Source organism: Lepidochelys olivacea (assembly GCF_965140295.1).
Source record: "Lepidochelys olivacea isolate rLepOli2 genome assembly, chromosome: 2".
NCBI lineage: Eukaryota > Metazoa > Chordata > Testudines > Cheloniidae > Lepidochelys > Lepidochelys olivacea.
Window position 1 is genome coordinate 73,066,639 of NC_140412.1, and position 17,376 is coordinate 73,084,014.

The 17,376-nt window shown below is 41.3% G+C and overlaps 1 protein-coding gene across 1 annotated transcript in view; it reads right to left on the bottom strand.

The window, feature by feature from the left end:
• The window catches only part of SNTG1 (syntrophin gamma 1), a 516,894-nt gene that overhangs the window by 231,127 nt on the left and 268,391 nt on the right, over positions 1 to 17,376 (bottom strand). Inside the window, exon 2 of the mRNA XM_084622009.1 lies at positions 10,851 to 10,905. Coding sequence (XP_084478135.1) covers positions 10,851 to 10,877 — 27 coding nt within the window. The 5' untranslated portion in view covers positions 10,878 to 10,905. The remainder of the gene's footprint in view (positions 1 to 10,850; positions 10,906 to 17,376) is intronic.

The following is a 17,376-nucleotide window of genomic DNA, read 5'->3' on the forward strand; positions in this document are numbered from 1 at the left end:
CGGGACTTTTGTGTGCATAGGGTTTTTGGTGTGAGGAAATTGTTCATAAGCTGATATTAAAAGGACACTATCAAGATCATTTTACAAAATTAAAAGAAAAAAAACCTTTATAAAAATCCTCTGGGAGGCAAACAAATATTCTTTTTTTTCTATTACTTTTCTCTTTTTTTTAGCAAATATGTTTGTACAACCCCAGCAACTGGCAAGAGGCAGGTAACCACATTCTGAGGTGTCAGTTCTTGCTTAAAATCAATCAGTAGGGGTGGGGCATGTGTGTATGAGAGAGAAAGTGTTACAGAATGAAATTGTCCTTATTCTAGGGCGTAAATAAGCAACTCTTCACTCGCTACTGGAGCCCACCTTTTGTAACGACCTAGGATAGCATCAAAAGGTGAGCTTGGATCTTTATGAAGGTTCAGAGTTCAGCTCACTTCTGCAACAAGTTCGCTCTGAAAATCAGAATCATTCTGGGAAATTCCAAAAGTCCAGAAACCATGAGAATTATACACTGCTAATAAAACATGCCAGGTGAAATCCTAGCCTAATTAACATCAATGGTAAAATGCCCATTGATTTCAAAAGGTGCAGGATTCTACCTGCTGGATATAAAAAAGGTTTCTTTTCCTCAATCTCGGGAGGGGTGAAAGTCAGGGAAATGTTAGAGCTCACTATGAGATGCTCTGACAAGGAGATGGCTAAACTGAGATGTTCGTTGAATCTGATGAGGGGAACTGTAGCTGCTCCTTCGCAGACAAGGAGTACTAAGGGGTTTTAAGGAGGAGCTCCCAATAATAAATTGATGAAGCCTTACTTCAAGAATGTGCAGAAAGTACGTGTGTGTGTATACAGTTGAGTGAAGAGGACGGGAGAAGAGAGATGAATTTGGTTGCTCTACATACTGCAAGGCCCAGAAGGGATTCTGGAGATGCAGAGTGGTCTCTATGCTGCTCCACACTGACACGTACTCTGTTCTGTTACTGCTGCAGTACAAAGGACACAATCATGGATTTCCTGTGGACACCAGCAATCAAACCTATACAACTTGCCCTCTTACACTGGGAGACAGTTAAATGTGGCCTCAACCCCCACATAGAGTTGCCAACCCTCCAGGATTCTCCTGGAGTCTCCAGGAATTAAAGATTAATCTTTAATTAAAGATGATGTCATGAGATAAACTTCCGGGAATACAGTAGGTCCAACCAAAATTGGCAAACCTACCTCCAAGTGGGGTATCACATCCACAGTGAGCCACAACAAGGCCCATATTCAGACAAAACCAGGCTAAGCAGCAGCCTGGCTCAGGTGGAAGGGAGCCCCTAACTATTGTGCAGTGCATCATGTCAAGTACTGATGGGTGAGGCAGAACAGGAGCAGTACACCTATAATTGACCATGATAGATCTAATTTTGTCACAACCCAGCCAACTCCTCCATAATATTGAGGAAAACCAAATATGTAAGTTCACACCAAGTTCCTGTTATCAAACATACAGAGATGCTGGTGCTTGACCTCACCTTCTCTTATCAAGAGGACAAGGCCTCCTGGAACAGATGGCTACTGTCATTTGAGAATAGCAGCTAGGAAGCCCTTGAATGTTTGAAGGATGGGGCGAAAGGGCAAAGCTTTTCATTTTCTTCTTTCATTTTCTATTTTGGTGGGGGGAGAGGGTAATACATTGTTTTCGTATTTGAAGCATTCCAAATGGCCCACCTTTTTGTTATTTCAAAGGCTTTCATAATTTTTTCTATAGTATTATTGAATAGGCTATAGACATATTTGGTTTACTGAAAGCTGTTTTCTTAAATGAAAAAAGGAATGATCTTTTCAATATCTCTTTTGATAAAACTATGTATTAAAACATGACAGTTTTTGAAAAGATATAAAAACACTTGTAATGTCAACATTTCATAAAAAATGGCCTTTTAGGGAAAAAAGTCTGCTTAAAAACTTTGACCAGCTGGCCACCAAGTAATCTGGCCACCAAGTAAGTTAAAATGAGCTCTAAACCCCACCAAATCTACAATATTATTATTTGAGCTCGTAACATCATTTGTTTTGTACAAGTGATATTCCTGAGGGCATTCTTCATCAACAAATTAAAAATTCTGCACAAAATATTTTAAAATTCTGCACATTTTATTTGTCAATAAATAAACGCAGAGGCTCCAGCATGGCAGTGGGAAGCACAGGCCACTGGCTCCACGAAGGTGGGAGCTCATCCTGCAGCCCCCCTCCTGCCCTCCAGGACATGGACTCAGCGGTGAGGCTGCACCCGACCCTGAAACAGCACAAGGCCTGGGCCTGCCCCAGAAACACCGTGGGGCCCTGCCTCTCTACACCAGGTGTGGGGCAGTCAGGCTCAATCAGGCAGGATCCAAGTGTGAAGAGGCTCAGTGTGGAGTGATCCAGGTGTGGGGTGAGAGGATTCTGTGTGGGACAATCTGGGTGCAGACATCTCAGTGGGTGGGTCTAGGTGTGGGGGGATCTGGATGCACAGAGGATCATTGGGGGGTTCCAGGTGCAGGTGCAACAAGACTCTGCAGGGCTTCTAGGTGAAGGCGGTCGGGGCTCAGTGGAGGGGTCTGCATGCTGGGAGAGTGGGACTTGGTGGGGTGAGGGTCTGAGTGCAGCTATTTGGGGATCAGTGGCGTGGGGGTCTGGATTTGGGGGCTCACAGTGGTACAGGAGATGGAGTATCAGGGTGGGCATTTGAGCTCAGTGGGAGGTGGTCTGGGTGCAGGGGTGAGGGCCAGAGGCAGGGGGACTCCAGATGCAGGGGGGCTCCAGATGCAGGGGTTGGGGTTCAGTGGGGTGGTGTTTGGTTATGGAGCGCTAGGGGGGTTCTGGATGTACCGTGTGAGGCATGGCAGGGGTGTCTGGGTGTGGGAGGTCTGGATGCAGGGGGGTTGAGTGGATGGGGGAGCAGCTCCCCATACAGTGACCCCTCCCCCCACAGCTGAGGAGCAATGGGAGGAGGAAGCAGGGGAGGATGCTGAGATTCCTGAAGCTGGGGGAGGTTTCTGGGGGTCGGTTTGACACAGCCCCAGCCATTCCTTGCAGGGGAAGAGGAAGTCCCATCCTTTCCTGCCTCCAGCCCAGCCAAGACTAGCAGATGATCCTGGCTCAGGGTAGGAGCCACTGGGTTGGGGTGTCCACAACCCTGTGGTGATTTATCTCTCTGCCAGCTGCTCTGGGTGCCTGAAATGATGTACCTATGCTGCTAGAGAGTGGTGCATGTGCTCTTGCAGCTTCCCTTTGTTTCCCTGTCAGAAAGTCATTATTCTGCAGGGAAGCAAAGAAATTTGCAGGGGACAAGAATTCTGTGCACGCACAGTGGCACAGAATTCCCCCAGGAGTAAAGTGCCAAGAGGAAATATTAAAGATCACCATTTTGTAAGTGCTCAACATCAAGAACTCCCAGTGAACTTAATGGGAGCTTCACCTCGAGAGCCCTTCAGAGAGCAGATTCACTATGTGGTTGTGCAAACATTTACTTCTCTTTTTTAAAAAAGGAATATCCACAGAATGGATTAAATGGAATGGCTAAACGTGGCCTAATACATATACAGGGGGAGATTTTTCAAAGACAACAAGGCAGTTAGGTGCCCCCAACTTCCACTGAGAAACTCTTTCCTGCAGAATATGATAATGTCTATACTAAAGGGATAATTAAATCTCTTCAAATATTCTCCCTATGACTTACTTCCTTGTTGGAAGAAATCTCTTCCTGACGTGTATGTCACAGGCAGATCCCTGGGTTGCTTCCTGTTAGGGGATCTCTTATGGCAGCAGGAAGTGGCTCTGAATGCTCAACACAGAAGATTAGGAATAACTACTGTTGGCCAAGGAAGGCCAGTCGTAAGTACCCACAGCCCCTAAATTACCTGCACATATCAGTGGGACAAGTACCCACAGCCTGTAGGAGATCTATGGCTGGCAATGGGGTAAATTCTACCTCTAATACATTGTTTTTAGAAGTTGTGCTTTACTTGACTGCACATTTCTGACTTGGTCAATTACCTGATAAAAATCTCTAGAGAAAATTCCTGCACAAAACAGAGGGGCTTCTTTGCGTGAATTAAGTGGCACATAACCGTAGCAGACACAATTAGGCATTGCAATCAAATTAAAAGTCAGTAGCTAGAGGCATGCGGGCAGAGTTTATTCAGTCCGAACAAGGAAGCCCACTGTGGGAACAGCAAAACATTTTGGTCCTTTGGAAGACTGATCACACATGCTCACAGCTCTAATTTACAACAGAACACTCTAAAAGGTAATGAAGCACAAGTAGCTAGTCATGAAAGCTGGTCTGCAATACAGCTCCAAATTAAATCCTCTGTTACACTGTCACCCTTCCTTTCCTACCTGTGAGCAGAGTTAATAGATATGTAAAAGGGAAAGACCAGAGCACTGAAAGATGGCAGATTCTCAGAGAGGCAACTAAGGATTTAATTAGTAATGGAGCAAATAAATTCAAACCAAGCCCTTGAGAACACAAAAATGTCATTTAATTTTTCCTCATTTTTGTCCACCCCTGCACTGCCAGCAGGCTCTAGAAATGGAAGCAGCAAAACCGTACAAGAACAAGAACTACTTGGGAAATTTTTAGCAGGGGATCAGATAATTTGGATATGATTTGAAAAAAACATTTGAACTCTCACATTTTTAGTCAGTCTCTGAACCAATGGAGGATGACCCAGATACTTGATTTAAGGTAGAATTAGAATGGAAAAAAATCAATACTTTTCCCCCCAGTATGATCCTGGTTGAACCCTAGCAGTTGGACTGCCTGGCCTAATTGCTCTCTATCTCCCCACCAGTACAGAATTGTTTCATCCATATTCAAGATATTTTTAAATCCTAATTTTAAAAACCCACTAAAAGATGTTCCACTGCTTCCCTTGCCAGACATCTATGTTCCAATCTATTTAATTGTCAGAAACTGTTTCCCAATATTCAGCCTAAATTAATACTTTCCATTATTCCTAGTTACACATGTACTCGGGGAGGGAGCAGTGAGTGGCTGGATGTACGTGTTTGTGAAGTGCCTGGGATAGACTGGCTGGATGCATGTGGAGAAAACAGTGAGTGATGACTGACTGGGTTTGTGTAGAGGAGGGGAATTGAATGGTTCATGTGTATGGTAGGCCAACAAATAGCCGGGTGCATGGGCGAACAAATCTGTAGCTGTGCCTCGAGCAATAAAGTTAGTGCCTTTGCTTTGCACACCATCACCTCCTTAATCGGATTATAAATCCATTAATTTGACCATGGAGGAATACTGATGCTGCAGTGTCTTAGAGCCTACATAGGGGGCGGGGCTTGTAAACTACTCGCCCTCCCTCAGTTGGTTTAGTGGGAAAAGAGGAGGCGAAGCTGGGATACTTCTCCACACCAAATGGTGCTGGGTTTCTCACTAAAGACTGGCACGGTTAGAAGAGCCCTCCAGCTGCTCTAAAGGCACAGGGGGCACAGCCACGCACAGAGCATTATCAGCACTAAGAGAGTGCAAAGAAGAGCTTTAAACCATCTTTGCACACCACCTCTGATTTCCAACATGTGCATTTTAACCATATGCAAAGATCTGGCCCTAATAACTTTTAAATAATATTTATTATAAATACTTAAAGATAACATTTTGATGTAACATTTTAGGCCTTCAAAGTGTTTAAGAAATAATCTGAGGAAATAAAAAGCAATAATTAAAATAAAATATTTACACTAAATAGAGCAAGTGATCACTGAAAGCATGGTCTGCTATGAAACAAGTGCAAAGATCTTTAGTGTTTGAGAGATGATTTAGACATGATTATTGGGTTCAAAACTAATTTTGAACAGGTTTTCAAGTGTTTCCCCCCCCCTTAATTTGGTATATGCTAGGAAGACATCATTCTTTTTGCAAGAGGGATTTTGTTTGTTTGTTTTTGTTTTGTATTTTCCCCTGTCATCGATGTTAAACAAGAATCACAGTGATTGAATTCTTTACATGTGTTGACCGTGGGAGATTTATTCAGTGTGCTGTGCCATGGGTTTTTATCTGTGACGTCAATATAAGTTTCTCTTATTTTCTCTATTTCTTCCTCTGAAAAGAATAAAATAGTTTTTTTTTCCTCTTCCTATTTCACACCAGTAATGCTCTGATGTCTCTCCAGCAGCCACAAAACAGACAACTCAATAAAGTAGAGAACAAGGAGAACCAACAAAAAAAGAGAGAAAGGGAACTTGCCAGCCAACCCCAAAACGATTTCTCCAGCCATCCCCCAAAGAGAAAAGAAACTGGCGAGTTTCTGCTTTTGTCTGGGTCAAAATGTCTCTTACATATACTTGTAGAATAAACTTCTGTAACGCCCATGAAATACAATTTTCAATAGTCAGAAGCTGGGACCAGTGAGGGGATGGAGATTTTGTATGGAGAGAAGATTGCAGGAACCAATCCAAAAAACTGCATAGTATGCATCTGACAAATATTTACACTTCTTCACATTTGCAGATATGCCCATTATACAATGTATAGTGTAATTATGAGATAGAAAATGGACTCAGACGTATGAGGAGGTAGTAGGAATGGGGTACAGGAGGCAGGCTCGGTGCCATCGCTAGATGTCAATGACACGTGAAGAATATTTTTCAAATGGTCCAGCTACTTATGCCGCTGGGATGTTGTCAGTCTGCCTAAGTGGACAGCACTTTAGTTTCAAGGAAGATTTGGATTCAGCCCACAGGCTCATGAATGTGCTCAGTGTGTCAGTGCTCAGTTTGTAAAAGATCTGCTAAAAGCCTGCTCTTGTTAATCATCCTTGTATGTACTGGAATTTTCAAACCACAAAGGATAGAAAGTCTTTCCTAATTCACCTCTTCTACACTGCAACCTAAAACTACCTTAGGAAAACATTAGATTTCTGGCTTACTCTTCTTCCTCTTTGCTCATTCTCCACTTGTAACCTAATGTTCAGACCTATAAAAGCTCTGGCATTTTCTGAACCTTTGTTTACTCCAGGAACTGTTTACAATGTATACATTTTGCACATTTATTTCAGTCAGATAAACTCTATATTGAAATGAGACATAGATTGGGGAAGTATTCTTTCATATTAAGGGTAGAGGATTTTCTTACTACTACTAATAAATAAATAAATAATAAGAAACTCATAGGAGGTTCTTACTGAACTAAGGCACTTCCTTAGATAAAAACTCTTCCCGTCCTGGCAATCTAGCCCAGATGAGTGTGATCTCTGAAGTCTGTTTAAGACATTCAAACTGGATTATTTCATCACAGTGGCAATCAAGAGATTAAAACTGCTGATGAGAAATCATTGAAGCTTATTGTGTATATATTTGTTATACATGAATTTAGCAAATGCTGCATCAATGGGATTCCGCTACCACATATCACCTTCACAGGTCAATCACCAGACAGTGACCTTTTCATTCTAGAAAAAATTCCTCTAGTGGCTCTACTCAATGTGTTTCTTCACAGAAGAGTCATCCTTCAGGAACTGAGACCCCACTCACTCCTACTGTGGTTGTAACAATGGGGGATTCTCCTGACTTTGCCATTGTGAAGCAGGTGGTCTGGTTTGTAGTCTCATTTCTTGACATCCCAGATGGAAAGAGCTCCCACACTCTGCATGTTTCTCAGACAATTGGTTCCTCCACTCCTTCCATGCTGGGACACCAGTGCTGAAAACCGTTCAGCAGAAATTGATGTCAGTTCGACCCTCGAACTCCCTCCCAAACAGGCAGACCAGGAAGTATAAAAATCCTGCACTTCAGGTCTGCAGTTCTCAGAGATGGCTCCATCTCCTTCAGCTGCTTGGTCAAGCAGAGAAGCAGCAGCTGGCTCACACCATATGATAAGACTGTCCACCAGGATAAGAACCATCTCCCAGAGGGATAGGAGCATTAATTACTCAATATGATTGATCTCTGATAATGTGTGTTTTAATTGACAGTTTCTATTTCAAGTGCTTAACAAGTTATTTACTGAGCTCTGTTGGTAATGAAGACTAGGTTAACATAAGAATACATTTTTGAGTCTAAGTGCTATGGAAGAATCTAAACTGAAGAAGCTCAGTGGGTACAGCCACAAGACAGTGGCTGTTATCATCAGTTGACTCTCCCCTCTACCTTATAAGAGTGAAATTATCTCAGAAGTCCTTGGATTGACCTTTGAGACAAAATAAACATATTCATAACTAGATACACAACTGTTTGCAGTGTTGCAGTAGCTGCGTTGGTCCGAGGATATTAGAGAGATATCTTTTATTGGACCAACTTCTATTGGTGAGAGAGACAAGCTTTTGAGCTTACACAGAGCTCTTCTTCAGGTCTGAGAAATATTGTCAGAATGTCACAGCTGAACACAATGTGAAACAGGTTGTTTAGTTTAAGGAGTTAACATGTTGTAAGAGACCATTTAAGGTGAAGTGGGGAGTTAACATTTCTGCAGTTGTAGGACAAAGGAGGGTTAGTGGGTTGTAGATTGTTGTAATAAACCATAAATCCAATGTCTTTAGTGTCTAAAAATGTTATGAATTTAAGCTCTGAAGTTTATCTTTTGAAGGTGTTGTGCAAGTTTCCTTTGAGGATGAGGAATGAGAGGTCACATATGAAGTGATCATTTTCTGAAAAGTGTTCACCCAGTGTTGATATGGTGTCTCTTTAGCTACAAAAACAATGAGGAGTACTTGTGGCACCTTAGAGACTAACACGTTTATTTAAGCATAAGCTTTCATGGGCTAAAACCCACTTCATCAGATGCGTGGAGTAGAAGTATATATAGACATAGTCCATGAAAAGATGGGGGGTGCCTTACCAATTCTAACGAGACAATTCAATTAAAGTGGGCTATTATCAGCAGGAGGAAAAATCACTTTTGTAGTGGTAATAAGGGTGGCCCATTTCAAACGGTTGACAAGAAGGTGTGAGTAACAGGAGGGGGGAAAATTAGCATGGGAACATTAGTTTTTAGCTTGTGTAATGAAGGTGCCACAAGTACTCCTCGTTGTTTTTGCTGATACAGACTAGCACAGCTACCACCCTGAAACCTGTCTTTAGCTACAGTTAGTGGAAGAGGAACAAAAAGTTCAAGTATGGTTCCGCAAGAGTGGATTGTCTCATGAGATTTCTGGTCCTTCCTGTCTGTCGTGTGTGAGAAGGAGAAGAATGACAAACATTTAAAGCTACCAATAATTTTACTTTGGATTGACGGGTTAGCAATATTCTAGCTTAATCATTGTGTCCATTTTATTTTTGCTAACAATAGAGGCTAATTTCCAAATGACAGTCTCTTTACTTGCTGTCAAGCATGATTGAAATAAAGTGAATTCATATGAAACATCTGCTGTCCTATAATTTTAATCACAAAATATGTGTCCCATGAACAGAGCCGAAATGTGTACCTTTTATTTAATATATACTGAAAACAAAAACTAATCAGAGCCTCGTATTTTCAGGTGTACAATGCAGGAGTTTTCAACATTATGATGCATTGTGATCATAAACAGTGTTCCCAGTTATCACCTTCTATTCAGCCTTTTGTTTGTTCTTTTCAGCCTGTAAACTGCAGTTTCCCCTTCTGATTTTTGCTATAATAATGTATTTATGAGGCTATTCCAGGTTGATGTAACTGGCCCACTCCTAATAACTAAACACAGAGGCTCATGAATCACTACAGTTGTGAGAATGTACTTTTTTTTTTTTTTTACATCATGTATATTCAAAGGAGAAACTGGATATCTGCACAAGCATTTGCAAATTTATTTCTGGAAGAACTTCTGCCATTTTGCAAGAAAAAAAAAAGTAACATGTTTTTGTCCTTGGAAAATTGTAAATCTTGGTTGGTTGAGATTATTTTGGCTTGCATTGAAATTTTGAAAATGCGTGTATTTTGCATCAAAACTACCATTTCATTTTGGCACAAAATATCTGGTATTACTGGGGTGGTGTGGGAGATGGGAATTAAGAAATGAAAACAAGTTTTCAGTTTTTTTTAGTTGACCAAAACCAAAACACTCCCCAAACCCCCAAGGATTCTCCTTTGATTTTGATAGCATGTTATGTTGCCAGCATATTCCTGTTTCTCCAGTGCTACCAATCCTCATAGGTTTCAAGCAATAAACACTCATCTGGGACCTGATCCTGCCACAAGGTGAATGCAGGCAGACCCTGCACATGTGTGGAACCCAAATGAGGTCTACAGGAGTGTTTCCACACAGAACTCATTGCTGGATCAGGGGCTTTAATTATAGAATAATAGAACTGTAGAGCTGGAAGGGACCTCGAGAAGTCACCCCATGTCGAGACAGGACCATGTAAAACTAGACCATCCCTGACAGATATTATCTAACCTGGTCTTAAAAACCTCCAGTGACAGGGACTCCACAACCTGCCTTCGAAGCCTATTCCAGTGCTTAATTATCCTTATAGCTGGACTAGTGTAATACAGTATAGTATAATCTAAGGTATAATTAGATGTTTTTCCTAACATCTAACCTAAATCTTCCTTATTGAAGACTGATTCCTTCTTGGTCTACCTTCAATAGACATGGAGAACAGTTGATCATACCATTCTCTTTATAATAGCCCTTAACACATTTGAAGGCTATTATCAGGTTCCAACTCAGTCTTATTTTCTCAGTACTCATAATTACCTCATTTGAACACTGATAAGTAAACAGGCACATAATCCACTAGAAAAGCATGCCACCAGCATATAGGGATTATCTAGTCATGTTTACGGACTCAGTTCTAATTCCTTGCACTTCAGAAATAAAAGATTGAGAACAGAAGACTAAAAAGTATATTAATGTTCATATCACTTCTTTGAAAATAAAACATTCTGATCCTACCTCTTCACAGGAGGTCCTGAAATCCATGTGCTATGGCACAGCAAGTAATATTTGTCTAAAATAGACAGAAAGATTTTATTAGAACTCAGTACTACAAACTAGAACAAACAGATTGCAAAACATAAAAGGTAATTATCTAAATTAAGTGGGAAGACACTGCATTCCTCTGTGTGAGCTTTGTTTATAGTCATTGCTTAAAAGCAGGAATGATTAAGTCAGCAGGAGGGTAAGGATGCATACGGAGCTGGTAGAAATTGTTTCTGGATTTTATGAAGTCCACCTACTGATTTTATTCAGTGTGATTAAGGGAGAGCTGATGTTCCTATTAGCCTCTCCATTGCACTAGCCATCCAAATGTACTCTTCTGTATTACGGACCTTTTGTCTGAAATGTTGTCCCCACCCCCACCCCCACTTATCTTTGAAAGTAAGAATACTTGAAAAGAAATCTTTCAGAAAGAAACAATTAAGTTTTGCTTTTCATAAGGTTCCCTTCTATAAAAAGTTGATTTTTCTCCTCCTAATTAAAAAGCTTTATGCATGAATACATTTTGTTCCATTGGACTCACAAAATTGTATTCCCGAACATTATCTCTGCAAGAAAGCTAACTTCAATTATCAGAGAAGTGAATTTAGTGAAACATTTAAGTACTGAAGGACTGAATGTTACAGAAATCAGGAATATGTAAAATGTCACAGCACACCAGATACTCAAATTATTGGTATGATGGGTCTGCACCCACAATACATTCATCCCAATACACACCTGGCATGCATTTAGTCATTTTTACTTATGAGATAATGTTTATGGAATAAGTAGTTATTAGAGGATAATAGTGTCCTGCTGCAATATAAATACTGATGCAAAAGAAAGAGGCATTTATAGAAAATTATTTTCTAGTCAAAACAGACATTTATTTTCAAGTCTAGAAATACTATTATTCTGACTGACTCATGCAATTCAATCATTTAAGAAGTTCTTTTTTATGATTTTTATTACAGTAGTGCTAGAAGCCCCAACCAAGACTGCAGCTTCTTTGTGCTAGGCTTTGTCAAACATATATAGGCTTGACAAAATTCAAATTATATTTATAGTTTTGATAGATAATATCAATGTTTATTTTTAAGCTTTTTTTATGTATCTTTTTAAATTTTCACAGTTGTGCAAAATCATGCATTTAAGCTTTTTCATTTTTTAATCAATTTAAGTTTTCACAACTGTGGGAAATTACTGTGGGAATCAGTAATTATTTAATGACAGTAGGCACTGAGGTTCAAAAAGTTAAAGCTTTATAATAATGGTTATAACACAAATAGTCAATATGACATGTCAAAATATACAAAGTAAACATCCTTAAATCAAATTCCAATATATTTTCAAGTACCTTCTTTGTTTGTTTTTTTCACTTTGTCTAGCTATAAATTTCAATTTTTAGTGTTGGAAATATTGTTTCACTGATTTGTGCAGTCAAGTCATTTACTGACATTTACCAACAACATTCTAACCCTTCCAAGTCTAAACATATAATAAAATATAGTTGTTGCCCCAAATGGTGTAAAATCTAAGACCACAATCATGCAACAATGTTTGTCTTTCCCCGCTGTATGTGTGGTGCCCTTGATTCATGAGGTACAAAGTTAAGCACATGCATAAGTCTGTACAGATCAGCTTCTGCACGGGGGGGATATGGGCAGGTAGTTTGCTGGCCCAAAAATGAACCAGGTTTGCTCAGACCCTCAGTGGGAGGGGACAGCCCAACTCAGAAACAAGATGACTAGTTTTATTTTCAGTTTTGAACTTTAACTTGTGAGAGCGGAGAGAAAAGCAGAACAGCTCAGGGAGTCTCTGATTAACTCCTCCTCCCAACAAAGGGAGTCTTGGAACTGCTGCTGAATCTAGTGCATGAGTCAGGCAGTTCCAGTCCTGCAGAGACCAGTGTCCAGAGTGGCAGAGATAAAAACCAGTGGCAGCTACTGGGAGAAAGCCATGACTTACAAAGGTCTCCAGCCCAGGGACCTATAAGAGGACTATGCCCCAGCCAGGGGTGAAGACACAGTCCAGACACCTTTATTATGTAAGCCAGCCAGTGTTCACAGCACTCATCTCCACACTAGGATTGCCAGGTGTCCGGTTTTTGACTGGAACGCCCAGTCAAAAAGAGACCCTGGTGGCTCTGATCAGCATTGCCAACCTGGCCTTTAAAAGTCCAGGTGGTGGGGCTGTGGGTCTAAGGCAGGCTAGACCCTACCTGTCCTGGCACCGCGCTGTGCCCCAGAAGCTGCCAGCAGGTCCGGCTCCTAGGTGGGGAGGCCATGGGACTCCACACTCTGTCCCCGCCCCAAATACCGGCTCCACATTCCCACTGGCTGAGAACTGCAGCCAATGGGAACTGGGGGGTTGGTGCCTGTGCCTGAGTGTCAGAGCTGCATGCGGAGCCTCCTGCCCCGCCCCCCCAGCACCACCTAGGGCTGGATCTCCTGGCCACTTCCAGGGAGGAAGCCCACCTTGTGCCTTAGCGCCATTGAACAGGAGCCCCCCGAGATAAGCCCATGCCCCAGTCCCAAGCCCCAACCACCTACCCCAGCCTTGAGCCCTCCCCCCAACCTGGAGCACCCTCCTGCACCCCAAACCCCTCATCCCCAGAGCCCGCACTCCCAGCCCAGAGCCCAACCCTAACCTTTTTGTTCCTCGGATCCCGTTTTCCTGCTCCCAGTAAAGTACCCCCTTATTATACTGTTATTTCTGGGTACATCATTCTTTTTGCTTTGGTTTGTGTTGATGTATTTTGTTTCTTCTGTCCAGGGGTTTTATACTTTTGCCTGTTAGTAGCATTATTTGTTTTTGCAAGGGACAGGACTGTTTGTGTTCCAGGCAAATCCCCACATGGAGTCCTGCATTCTCTCCAGCTGGTAATATGTACAAGTTTCTACTCCCCTAAGTAAAGGGTAGAAGATGTGATGTATGTTGGAAATAAACACATGCAGGTATAGGGCTAATGTTCTCTATTTATGGTGCTCAGTTTGTTTTGTGATCTCGCAACTTGTGCTCTAAATTAATTTCCAGCATTATTAGGCTTCTCAGGTTATGATGCAGGGGACTGAAAGAGACACATCATTACTCCCTCCTCATCTTTTTTTCAAGCTCACCACGAGCCAATAGACATATACATTTATAGTTTTGTTCTCACAGTACTCAGTAAAAGCACCATTGCTATTATAATCCTAAAGACTTTCTTCACTGAAGGGTTAGAGATACAGTGGAACAGGTTCTCTTGACTCATTTACTGTACTCCTTTCCAAATGTTATGCAAGCTGAAGTGGGTATGCAACCCACCACACCTTAGAAAAGTGTTTTGAAACCTAATCTTGCTTGTTGAGGCTTGTGCTCCAAAATCTATAGGCTTATGTCCCTTTAACTGCCACACAAGTTGTACAATGATTTTCATACTCAGGTCCTATGATTGTCAGTGCATGAGCTATGGAAGTATTTAGGACTACTTGTGCCCATCTTAAAGGTGAAGGGTGAAAGGGTCAAGATGTGGTCCATAGGGAAGATTTGAACATTTTCTTCATACTAGTACATGGGATATAACTCCATGTTATTGATTCTGAGCCCCGTAACTAACATGCATTCAAGAGACAGAACAGTCATTATGAATAAAGCTAGCTGTCTTCACCATAGAACACACAAGTCACAACAACACAAAAATGAAGTTAAATTCTAGAAAGTTTCTCTATTAAGGACAGCACTGGCCATTAAGAATGTGCTTAAGTGCTGCCTTGAACAGGGATAGACATAACAGATGCTTAAGTGCTTCCTGAATAGAGCTATAGACAACAATGTTATACATCCTAGTTTGAGAATAGGAATCTCTCTTAACAAGTCACATAAATTGGCTAAAGAGCTCTTGACATCAGAAAATGTAAACATTTATTGGGGAATAAGTTGTCTGTACTAAATACATGCAATCCATGATGAACTAGCACATTTGTTATACTACAGTATGTACTTATTTTTGAATATTTATTTTTTAAATAGTGGCTTAAGGGAACATCTGAGCTTCTAAATGTACAAAAAAAAAAAAAAAAAAACCAGGGAAAGTAAGAGTGGGAAACTGTAGAAGAGATATATAAATAAACAGAGACTTTGAAAAGTTAGTAAATTTTTCTCTTTCCTGTCTAGTTGTCTTGTGTCTTGCAGGTACTTAAATACTTCTAAATTACCAGACTTGTTCAGGCCATCTCTGCTGATATATGCAAACGATATAACAAATGACAGATACTGGAACTGACTTTGACGCTCCCTCAGGGGCATGCACAAGGGGGGGCAAGCAGGGGAATGGGGCCCCCCAATAATCATCGGGGGCACAGAACTCCTCTGGCCCCAGGGGTGCAGTAGTGGGGGGTGGGAAGGATGGACCAGAAGAGCTCCTCCCAGCACCATGGCCACGGGGGGGGGGGGGAAGAAGGGGAGGGAAGAGCGATCTCCTGTTGCGGTGCGTAGGCGGGGGCACAGAGCATGCCCCCCCTAAAGGGATAAAAGTTAAATTTCTGTACACGCCCCTGCACCCCTTGGCAGAACAAGCATTTATTAAATTCTGAACTGCCTTATTCAAGCATTCTTGTTCTAAAGGGAAATCATGACTAAAAACATAATAGTGTAGTTGAAGGCTATGGCAGCCCCTGTAGACAAAGCAATTCTGCTTCATTTAGGATAATGCACTAAGTAACTGAGTTATTCTGATCTTCCTTTAATAAATCAGGTCGTATTTCAGTGTTGCAGAAGATATAATTTCACAAAGTAGTTTCATGATAGGGTATTTTAATACAATTTAGTAAACTGATAGGTGACAAAAGATTATGTCATGCATTTTCAGTAGCAGTAATAAACATGTAAAATTTTGAACATGCCATTAGCCAAGTATCTTTCTCTTGGTTACAATCACACAATCAGAATACAATTTTATTTGCACAAGTACGTGTACATAGAGTGATATATTGATAAATGAAGTTTAGATGATAACTACAGCTTACATTACTCTGGGAATAATACACTTGCCCTGGGAATAGTAATTCTTTTTTGGGAGTGGGATGAGTAAAATACCATTACATTTTCTCCCACATTATTCTCCTGAATGGGGAAACAACTGCTTTGACTCAGCTGGTAGAATTTTCCTGGCACTTGGTCAGCCATGCTTATTGTCATTGTGAAAGCTCTCGTTCAGGTTATGTTTGAATTTTCAATATAACCTCCACTGCCTTCACATGCCCAGAACCACAAACTACTGCAAAAGTCTCCTTTGGAAATGTTCCACATTTGGGACCCGATCAAGCAATGACTTCTTCACAGGCAGACACAGACCTCTTTCGACCAGGTATGCCCCCCCCCCCCACACACACACATCTCCAGACACACACACACTCCCCATTAAGTCACTAGGTTCTCTTCTCAGATAGAACTCATTTCAGGGTAGGTGTCTTGATGAGATTTTCAAAGATTTGACTCACTGGCACTTATGCCTTTGTCAGCATCCCCCTTGGTCTTAACTCAAGATTAGGTGTTTTTCTAAAAGCTATGCTCTATGAATGACTTGGCCAGTGTCATACAGGAAGTCAGATTAGAAGATCACAGTGGTCCCTCAGGGCCTTGGTTGGAATCTTTGACTTTGGGGGCGGGGGGAGGAAGGGAAATCCCTTCATCCAATTTTTAATTGTTAGGGAGTGAAAACAAACAAAACTGCCTTTTTTGAACTCTGCTAACTTTCTTGCTCCACAGTAATTCAAAAACTACTCCAAGCAGGGAAAAAAATACCCTTCAAACATTACATATAATTGGTACTTCTTGAAAAATAAACCCTCTTTTAGGTTTTGGCAGGAAAAATAATCTAAATTATAAAATACTGAGGGAGATTGGCAGGAGTTTCTGAGCATTTTTAATTGAAATTGTAATGAAGTTCTCTCCACAATGTCCAATTTGCCCTAACAGCACAAGGGATTGGTGCTAGAATACTTTGCAGGAGCATGCGTACACCACGGTCCTCCCAAAGAACCAGGTTAAGGCCATGGTTTTCTCAAATCTGGAAGCCTAACATGAAATTCCAAATCCATATTTACATATCTAAACATTATTTTTCAACCAGGTCTCGTTATTACAGGTACCATATCTTTTGTGTTTTTTTAAATATGTAACCTTTACGTTTAATTATCAAAGCCATTTACTATCATTAAGATCATTTTAAGCACAATCTATTGCTCTGACTTACTTCAAGATTTAGACTCCAGTCCCACAAAGACTTATATAGACAGATCACTGCACCCACACACAGCCCGAAATACCCAAGGCTTGTTTCCACGGCGATTTAGCGTGCAGCAAGCCAGGATGTAAATCTGCAGCACACTCGCCTGCCATGCACTAACTGACCATATGGATCCTGAACTAGAAGTTCCATGATGCACTTTGACATACTGGTGTGCTACAGAACTGTTAACGCATGGCAGCAGGATCCACACAGGCATCCGCATCAGGC